Here is a 10,056-nt window from a genome sequence, read left to right as displayed (position 1 = left end):
TCTCCCTCTCCCTCTCTCAGTCTCAGTCTCTCTCTCTCCTGGCTCCCAGTAACAGACCTCCCCCTTCCCTGACGTGGCGTAAGGGGACTGTGGCTGGGATACTCTAGCGTTTCTATTTTTAATAGAGATTGCAGATCCGCACAGTCCCCCAGAGGGGTTTGCAATTGCACATGCTGCAGAGATTCCAGATTTAGGAGGGGCGGGAGAATGCAGGCAGGGAATGTGCCCTCCCCAAAGCAATTGGGGGGTAATTTCTTTTTTGGGGGGGGGGGGGGGGGTAGGAGGTTTAACGCCTCTCTCGATTTGTCACCTCTATTAGGAGAAAGTGAGGACTGCAGATGCTGGAGATCAGAGCTGAAAATGTGTTGCTGGAAAAACGCAGCAGGTCAGGCAGCATCCAAGGAACAGGAGAATCGACGTTTCGGGCATAAGCCCTTCTTCAGGAATGAGGAAGGTGTGCCACGCGGGCTTGGCTGACTGACCTTGGCTGAGTTTACACCAGACTAAAAGGATCGTCTTATTCCTGCAAGGCTTGTTAAGCCCAGCATTTATTGCAAATCCTTAATTGTCCCTAGAAAGGTAACAGTGAGCTGTCTTCTTGAACTGCTTCAGGGTTTAGGGACACTGCTGTTAGGGAGGGAATTCCAGAATTTTGACTCAGCTGTATATTTCCCAGACAGGGTGGGGATTTACAGACCAATGATGTGGAGACATAAGTTCAAATCTTGTAGAATGTAAGTTCAATTAATCTCTGACAAATTGAAAACAAGTCTCAGTAATAGTGGCCATGAAACCAGCATTAAAAACCCAGTTAACCAGGGTTCTTGCGGTGTGGTGGTAGTGTCCCTACTTCTAGGATTGGGTTTTGGTCCCACCTGTTTCAGATTCATATCTGAAGAGGCTAATTAGAAAAATTTCTAAAAATCCAATTGGCTCCCTCATCCTTCAGGGAAGGGAAATCTGCCATCCTTACCTGGTCTGGTCTACATGTGAATCCAGATCACAACTTGGAGATGCCGGTGTTGGACTGGGGTGTACAAAGTTAAAAATCACACAACACCGGGTTTAATTGGAAGCACTAGCTTTCAGAGCACTGCTCCTTCATCACCTAGTGTTGTGTGATTTTTAACTTAGATTACAACTGCGGACTTAGTTATGAAATGCTCTCTGAAATGGGTAAGAAAACCACTCTGTTCAAGGGCAACAAATACTGGTCTCGCCAGCGTCACCTGCTGTGAAAGAATAAAAATAAATGAAGAGAAGAGTATCGCAAATCTCAGGAACTGCCATGTAATAACTCAGGAAGCCCCACTGGACAGGACATTCACTTCTGGATGAACTGGCAGAGCCACTACCCATGGTATACACAGGCTAGTCCCAGCAATAGGACAGACAGTTCACCAGCCCCATCCCTGGATCTGCTTTATACTGGGCTCAGGTGGTGAGTTCTGACTGGGCAGGCCATTGCCTGTAACCAAGGGAACTCATACACAACCACCTCCATAGGGAGATTACGAGGTGATTCCCCACAGGCCTCTTAGGGAGTAATCACATCCTGCTAACAGTACTGAGGGAGGGCGGTACTGTCATTCTCCAGATCTCAGATATTTAGCCAACGAATCTGTCTGCCCACTCACTGTGACAGGACTGCAATGGATTAGGAAGGATACGGGATACGGGTATTGTGCAGGGCGACGTAACTGAGTGGGGCTTTTTGAAAAAGCCAGCACAGACTCGATGGAGCTGAATGGAATCCTTACATCTCCAATTCTACAAGCTGGCAGCTCATCAACTGCCCTCTGAAAGGGCAATCCTGGCATTTAAATCACTGATGTTCAGAGAGAGAGAGAAAAGCTAAAAGTGAAACTCCACTCTGTGCCACAAACAGCTGGTTAGTGGTCAGCTGAATAAATATCTATCCCTCAGCAAGCTCACTCATTACAAACTTTGTGTTGAAGACTAACAGTCTAGCGAGAAATGAAAACAGTCTGTAAGCTGAGGGAAGCAGCTGCAAGGCTTTTCCACAATGCCCACCCCTTGCTGAATTTATACCACGTTACCTTCGGTGTAGGCAGAGAAATCTTTGAAAAAAATGCATAGAGCTGCAGGTGCTAGAAATCAGAAACAGGGAAATTGCTGGAAAAGCTCAGCAGGTCTGGCAGCATCTGTGGAGAGAAATCAGAATTAACATCTCTGGTCCGGTGACCCTTCCTCAGACTCTCCTCACTGTTTCAGTAATTGCTCATTGGCGGAGATATATCTTTAATTGGGACTGTGTATTTTTCTTCCTGTGGGTTCTGTGTTGTGTGGTTATGGAGAGTCTTGCAGAGCAGTAACAGCCATTCTACTCCAGGCCAGGGTTTACACAAGCCTTCCCCAATTTAATCACCTCCCTTCCCTACGCCTTGTCCAAATTCCCACCCACCAAACTCCATTCCGATTTCTCAGCACACCTTCCGGCTTACTGGCATTCCAGTTCGGCCACAGACTCCATCACAATTAGAGCACAGAACATTACAGCGCAGTACAGGCCCTTCGGCCCTCGATGTTGCGCCGCCCTGTCATACCAATCTGAAGCCCATCCCACCTACACAATTCCATGTACATCCATATGCCTGTCCAATGACAACTTAAATGCACTTAAAGTTGGCGAATCTACTACCGTTGCAGGCAAAGCATTCCATACCCTTACTACTCTGAGTAAAGAAACTACCTCTGACATCTGTCCGATATCTATCACAAATCCCACCCCAAAGCAGCAGGATATGGTTGTGGAGCCATGTGAAGATCAATGTGACCATGCTCATCTCACAATCAGTAACCCCCTCCTTCCTACACTCACCCTGACCCCTTTTGAATAAAACACCCTTTGTATTAATGCACCCAATTAAATGTTACCCTTATCTGTCCCTTGATAACCTCTTGTGCCATAATTCCTGAACAGTCCCTTAGTACAAACAGATTTCTTCAGAATTCCCCTCGGCCTGCATTGATTTAGTTTGAACTAAATCAGTGCAAGGCCACTGTGGGGTGGCACGGTGGCACGGTGGCTCAGTGGTTAGTGCTGCTGCCTAACCACAGCGCCAGGGTCCCAGGTTCAATCCCCACCTTGGGCAACTGTCTGTGTGGAGTTTGCACATTGTCTACATGGGCTGCTCCAGGTGCTGCGTCCCACAGTCACAAAGATGTGTAGGCCAGGTGAATTGGCTATGCTAAATTGCCCATTGCCCATAGTGGTAGGTGCATTAGTCAGAGGGAAATGGGTCTGGGTGGGTTACTCTTCAGAGGGTCGGTGTGGACTGATCGGGCTGAAGGGCCTGTTTCCACACTGTAGGGAATCTAATCTAAAAAAAACCCTATTAATGGGGAGATTACACCACAGCAGCACATGCAGTTTTCCACGGTTTCCCCTTCACCTGTGCTCACTGGGATGTTACAAAGTCCGCATGCAAATCCCTGCATGACTTCACCCTTCTCTCTCTCACTATAATCCCCTTCCCTCCTCTCAGTTGTCAGACATTCCTAGTTATACAAAGCCTAGTATTCCGGGATGTGCTGCCAGCTGCTCGGGCCCTAAGTTCTGAATTTCCTGTCCTAATCCTTTCGGCCTCACTATCTCTCTTTAAGACCCTCTTAAAAACTTCCCTGTTTGACCAAACATTAAAGTCATCTGTCTCTACAGCTGTTGATTTGGCACAGCGTCACATTGTGTTCTGTGATGCCCAAGTTCAATTCCTGAAGACTCTCAGTTTAAGGCACATTGTAAACATGGATTTTCTTTGTGTTGGTGGAGAATTTGAGCTGAAAACTGTGGTGTCGCTACCCCCTAGTGGCCACCTTTGGATTCCTATTTAAATAAGCCAGTTTGCAATTTCACCGTTTCACCTCCACAATCATTACTTGGTTTATTGCAAAATGTCTCCAAAAGCCTCAAGATAGTAGATTTGGTTATTTTCTGCATAACCATCAGCTATTACATAGAAGCATAGCTATGCTGACATTATAATTTATTAAAATATTTATAATCCAGCATCTCCTCTTCTCCGATTTCTCCCCCTGTGGAAGGTAGGGCAGGGGGAGTTTGAAAAAGTTGGAGGGCTCACTGGGTAGATTTCAGAGGGTCACTGACCCTCACTGCTAGCAAGACCACAAAATATGACACATCAACAACCATAAATTAGCAGAGCCCAAGTGCTCTGTGCGCCTCTACAATAGAATCCCTACACAATGAAGAGGCCTTTCAGCCCATCAAGCCTGTACTGACCCTCCAAAAAGCACCCCACCCAGTCCCCTGCCCTATCCTTGCATTTACCATAGACACTACAGCCACAAGTCTGTAAGCCCAATCCACCTGGCCTGTACATCTTTGGATTGTGGGAGGAAACCCACACAGATACGGGCAGAATGTGCAAACTCCACACAGACGGTCACCCAAGGCTGGAATCAAACCGGGTCCCTGGCGCTGTGAGGCTGCAGTGCTAATCACTGAGCCACCGTGCCACCATATTCAGTGCTATCTTTACATAGCACCACCAAATATTAAACATAAACTAAATAGGTCAAATATATAGAAAAGCTCACTCTGCTTTGTTAAACTGAAAGTAAACCCCCTTGACAGTCACCATCCAGTCCCCCGCAGAACAGGTACAGCGCAGGGTTAGATACACAGCGAAGTTATAGAACATAGAACAGTACAGCACAGAACAGGCCCTTCAGCCCACGATGTTGTGCCGACCACTGATCCTCATGTATGCACCCTCAAATTTCTGTGACCATGTGTATGTCGAGGAGTCTCTTAAATGTCCCCAATGACCCTGCCTCCACACTGCTGCTGGCAAAGCATTCCATGCTCTCACAACTCTGTGTAAAGAACCCGCCTCTGACATCCCCTCTATACTTTCCTCCAACCAGCTTAAAATTATGACCCCTCGTGTTAGTCATTTCTGCCCTGGGAAATAGTCTCTGGCTATCGACTCTATCTATGCCTCTCATTACCTTGTATACCTCAATTAGGTCCCCTCTTCTCTAATGAAAAAAGTCCGAGCTCAGTCAACCTCTCCTTATAAGATAAGCCCTCCAGTCCAGGCAGCATCCTGGTAAACCTCCTCTGAACCCGCTCCAAAGCATCCACATCTTTCCTATAATAGGGCGACCAGAACTAGACGCAGTATTCCAAGTGCGGTCTAACCAAAGTTTTATAGTTCTCTCTTAAATTGAAAGTTACGTTTAAGCAAAACTGTCAGTCCCCATCAAAGGCTCCCAGGACAGCTACAGCACAAGGTTGAATACAGAGTAAAGATCCCTCTACACTTTCCCCAGACACTCCCAGGCAGAGGAAAGCTGTCCAATATAACATGGCTCTTAACTGTCTCAGAGCTCAGCTCTCACCAGTTCATTCAACAGAAGCAGAAATCAGTGTCTGCCCCAAACTCATTTGATATGAAGATGCTGCAGATAACAAAGTGGAAACAATGAACAAGGAGCAAACTTTACATCAGTTTTGGTGGAACAACTTTTATTCGTTTTTATTAGTATAAAAAGATGTATTCACTATTCAGTTACAAATCAGAAAAAGACAATCCTATTCACTCTGAGCAATGTAACATATTGAATGTCACAGGGACAAGGAAGCCACTTGAGCCTGTTGTCAGTTTTGAAACTGATGGCCCTTTAACCCACAGCTGAAGCTGTCAGTCTCTCCATCAGCTTCTGTCAGTTCGTTCTCTGTCACTCCCCAGGGTGGTCAGTCCCAGGAGCTTGGGGCTGGACACTAGCGTTTCCAATCGGCCCACACTCGGCACACCAACTCAACCCTCACCTACCCCAATCTCCAGCTTCTTTACCTGGAACTCTCGATGAGTCTGTGAATAAACAGAGCATCTGTTGGGACGGCAGGAACTAAGCTAATTAGCTTTCTTTCAGATCGATCTCAGTGACAGCCTGTGCACACTAATGGAGACAGAGGGGAAAGCGAGTGTGTTTCAGAGAGAGATCAGACAGACTTCACTCACGCCGATCAGCGTTCTCTGGATTTAAGAGGAGAGAGGGGCGAGGGCACATTCAACAATGGGCAGAGGCTCGGTTAGCCAAGCCAGAGGGGTTTGGGTGGTGTGGAGGACGCTTGATAAGAGCTGGGCCGGGCAGGGCCAGGCCAATGAACAGACAGCAGGGGACAAACTCCCACAGGCGGCCAGTCTCTGAGCAGGACAACGCTGCTTCATCTTTCAAAAGACTCAGGGCTGCTCCGGCTCAGTGGTCAGTCAGTAACCCACAGGAACACTTCGCAGCAGCTTCACCTCTACCACCAGCAGGACATCGGTCCAAAATAAGGGGTGGGAGATAGAAAGGGAGGTCAGACAGAGAGTGGTGGGGGGGGGTGAGGAGAGAGAGCACGCGCACGGTGAGAGAGAGAGGTGGGGGGGGGGGGAGAGCGAGAGATGGAAAAGAGAGAGGGAGTTGGGAGAGAGATGGAAGAGGGAGAGAGAGAGAGGGAGGTGGGAGAGAGAGAAAGGGGGAAGGGGGGGCAAGATAGAGAGAGAAAGAAAGAGGGTGGTGGAGGGTGCGTAGGAGCAGAGAGAGACAGACAGACAGATTCAGATCTTTCTTCTGAAAAACAAAAATAGTGAAATCCTGCAAGTCACATTGCGAATTTGCTGAGATCCAGAAAATTGTGGGAATGCAGGGGGAATAATAAACTAATTGGCTGCGGAAAATCAAGGGGTTAATGATCGAATGGCCTCAATCTGAGCAAGAGCAGTTGGCAGTGGCAGACAGGCAGTGTTATTACTGTAAACACATTCACACTCTGATCCTTCCCCCATCACCACAGTCAATAGCTCAGGGTCAGTCACCAGAGAACCCAGTGCTACCCACTCACATGACATTAAACTCACAGCCTCTCCCCTCCCAGTGACTGGTGAAGATGGAACACCAGGATAAAACAATCTCTCCCTGATCTCTCCCACTGCAGATTCCCCCACGTCCAGGCCCCTGATAGCAGCATTTCCAAGGCCATCTCTCCTCTCCTCCTTCAGGCTGTCCCTGGGAGGATTCTCTGCGCTGCCCTTTGATACGGCCGCGCTGTCCCGTAGGTCTGAACCAGCGTCGCAGCTTGGTTTCGGATCTCGGAGGGAACGATGGATGGAACGAGTGAGGAGATGGAGAGGAGGACGAGACTGCTCTCGACAACGTCAGGGAAGGGGTGAAGCTGGAAGAGAACACACAAAACCAGTCACCAGCCAGGAACGGGAGAAAGGAGGGAGGCTTTAGAAAAACAGACAGAAACACACAGTCCAAAATTACACCGCAAATTACAGCACAGGAAGATCCCATTCCACCCAACTACTTACAGAAGGATGTTTAGGCTTGGAGAGCGCACAAAGGAACAATCCCAGGAATGAAAGATTTTAGAAATGAGGGAAGATGAGAGAGATTGAGCTTATCCTCCTTCCCAGCAAAGAAGATCCAGATTAGATTCCCTATAGTATGGAAATAGGCCCTTCGGCCCAACAAGTCCATATCGACCCTCCGAAGAGCAACCCACCCAGACCCATTCCCCTACATTTACCCCTTCACCTAACACTATGGGCAATTTACCATGGCCAATTCACTTAACCTGCACATTGTTTTTGGACTGTGGGAGGAAACCCACGCAGACACGGGGAGATCGTGCAAACTCCACACAGACAGTCGCCTGAGGCAACAGTGCTAACCACAGAGATGGCCTTAATGAGGTATTCCAAATTATGAACCATTTTAACAGGATCAAGAAGGACATTCTGATTCCGTGAGTTAGTATGTCAGTAACTCAGGGTCACAATTTCAAGATTGTCAGCAAGGGGGGGGGGGGTAGCGAGAGACAGCGCGAGGGGGGAGCGAGAGGCAGCGCGAGGGGGGGGCGAGAGGCAGCGTGCCAAGCAGCACGAGGGAGAGACAGTGCACACGCCAGACAGCTTGAGCAAGAGAGCACCAGACAGCATGCACAGTACTGTCGGGAACACAAATAGCTTTAAATAGCTTTACCGTTACAGTCTCTGGCAGCTCGGACTGCTGCTGGGTGATGTCCCGGAGCTGTCCCATCAGAGTTGTCATAGAGCTGGTCTCCTTACTGTGTGTGCAAGACACAGAAAACAAACTGGTTTTAATTGTAGCTCTGTCATCTCCTCTGTCAGCATTACTTCATGGTTTTGATTATTCCAATCTCTGCTGTCGTCTAACCAGGCCAAGAGTGCGTGTGGCTTCACTGGTGCCCCAAAACACTCCATACTGGTTAAACTGCAGACAGGCAGCATCTTCCTGTTACTGTAAGGTAGCAGAGTGCAGCCCCAGGCCCTTCCCAGCTCCCAGACCACAGCGAGGCCCCGACTTAGAAATCCTACGTAACCTACACGCTTTCTTTGCTACTCCCGGGAGATCAGTGGTCTGCAGGAAGGGGTGGGAATGTTGGAATTCATGCATCTAGAGTGGAGTCTGATTGATCAGATCCCCTTTCCTTTGACCATTTTCATGTTTCAAAACTTTCCTTCTGAGAGGAATTTTTAATTTTAAAAAGTCCCTTTTGAATCATTAATTCATGGGATCTGGCTGGGCCCAGCATTTACTGCCCGTCCCTAGTTGCCCCTTGAGAAGGTGAGGGTGAGCTGCCTTCTTGAACCGCTGCAGTCCACGTGCTGTAGATTGACCCACAATGACCTTCGAGAGGGAATTCCAGGATTCTGACCCAGTGACAGTGAAGGAACGGTGATATATTTCCAAGTCAGGATGGAGAGTGGCTTAGAGGGGAATGTGAAGAGGGTTGCATTCCCACGTATCATCTTTCTCATTTGTTCACAGGATATGGGCATTCCTGGATAGGCCAGCATTTTATTGCCCATCCCTAATTGCCCAGAGGGCAGTTAAGAGTCAGCTAAATTGTTGTGGGTCTGGAGTCACATGTAGGCCCGATTGAGTAGGAATGACAGATTAGACCTTTAAGTCCAAATGCTTTATGGGATTCAACATCCACCATCTTGCCATTCTGGGATCTGAACCCAGGTCCCCAGAATATGAGCTCAGTTTCTGGATTAATCAGATCCCCATCCTACTCAGAGATCCCTCAATGCTGAAAAAGCCAGTGAGTATGACCAACAGATTGAACACTCCGTCGGGCCAGGGGCAGAGAATTACAAACATTCACAACGCTCCCAGTGGACAACCTTTCGCTACCAAAATGGTTGCCCCCAATTCAAAGCTCTCCGACCAAAGCAAGGAGAGCCCTCCAGCACAGGGAGGATGGGCCGAGAGGCCTCGTTCCACGCTGTACTCATTCAGTCGGATCACAGCCCATTTCTCGGGGGGGGTGGGGGGGGAGCCCACGTTACTTAATCTTTCCCCATAAGAACCTGTGTCCCTCCAGAAATTAATAATTTCTCACAGACACAAACACCCACCCCTCCCCGGTAAGGTTTACCTTAAAGGGGGCTCAGAGCCGTGATGGTTTGGCATAGGGCCTTCTGTTGGTTCAGGCTCGGCCTCCTGGTCCAGGTGCAGCCCACCTTCCTGAATCTCCTCCTGCCTGGCCAATCGCCTTTGGTGCTGACTGACAAGCCCAGTCACTGCTTGTTGGACATCAGCCATCTGTCTGTGCAGGGCCTGCAGCCTGGCGTGTTCGGGTGACAGTAACAAGGCACAGCCAGACGGGAGGTTCCTGGCTGCAGACTGACCCCCCTCTGCAGTTCTCCAGAGGTCAGAGGGGGCAGCGACTGGTTGGTCTAGGCTCCCCAGCGTTCATCCACCTCCAGACCCTCCTCAGGGTCAGCCTGCCTCCCGCCCGCTGACATTCTGGAATGATCTGCAGCCAGCCCCCACCAGAGCTGGTACAGCTGCGCATAACAGTGGAAAGCACACAGGCTGCGGAGAGCCGCTAGGCCAACTTGGTCAGAGCCAGTCAACTTGACCTCCAGGTCAGAGGTGAAATCCTCTCCTAGTGAAGAGACGTAGAAAAACACTTCCATATCAGTTACAGCGCAAAAACAGCCAAACCAAAACAGATGAACTTTGTTTGAATAAACATAGAGA

The 10,056-nt window shown here is 48.9% G+C and overlaps 1 protein-coding gene across 1 annotated transcript; it reads right to left on the bottom strand.

The window, feature by feature from the left end:
- Positions 1-5,498: 5,498 nt before the first annotated feature.
- Positions 5,499-10,056, bottom strand: gemin5 (gem (nuclear organelle) associated protein 5). Its single transcript, XM_087995105.1, has 3 exons — positions 9,449-10,056; positions 8,023-8,107; positions 5,499-7,207 (listed from the first exon to the last, which is right to left on the bottom strand). The coding sequence occupies exons 1-3, from the start codon at positions 9,613-9,615 to the stop codon at positions 7,031-7,033; spliced, it is 429 nt and encodes a 142-aa protein (XP_087851231.1). The 5' UTR covers positions 9,616-10,056; the 3' UTR covers positions 5,499-7,030.

This window comes from Chiloscyllium plagiosum, unplaced genomic scaffold (assembly GCF_037043375.1).
Source record: "Chiloscyllium plagiosum isolate Xiang-an unplaced genomic scaffold, Cpla_swu_hap1 HiC_scaffold_16, whole genome shotgun sequence".
Taxonomy (NCBI): Eukaryota; Metazoa; Chordata; class Chondrichthyes; order Orectolobiformes; family Hemiscylliidae; genus Chiloscyllium; species Chiloscyllium plagiosum.
This window is presented reverse-complemented; position numbering and strand designations above follow the sequence as displayed.

Excerpts from the sequence above, each read along its gene's own strand:
- gemin5 (XM_087995105.1), bottom strand. The coding sequence starts at position 9,615 with ATGGCTGATGTCCAACAAGCAGTGACTGGGCTTGTCAGTCAGCACCAA. Across the intron at positions 8,108-9,448 it reads GGCTCTGAGCCCCCTTTAAG|TAAGGAGACCAGCTCTATGA; the intron begins GTAAACCTTACC and ends TTGCACACACAG. Across the intron at positions 7,208-8,022 it reads AGCTGCCAGAGACTGTAACG|CTTCACCCCTTCCCTGACGT; the intron begins GTAAAGCTATTT and ends GTTCTCTTCCAG.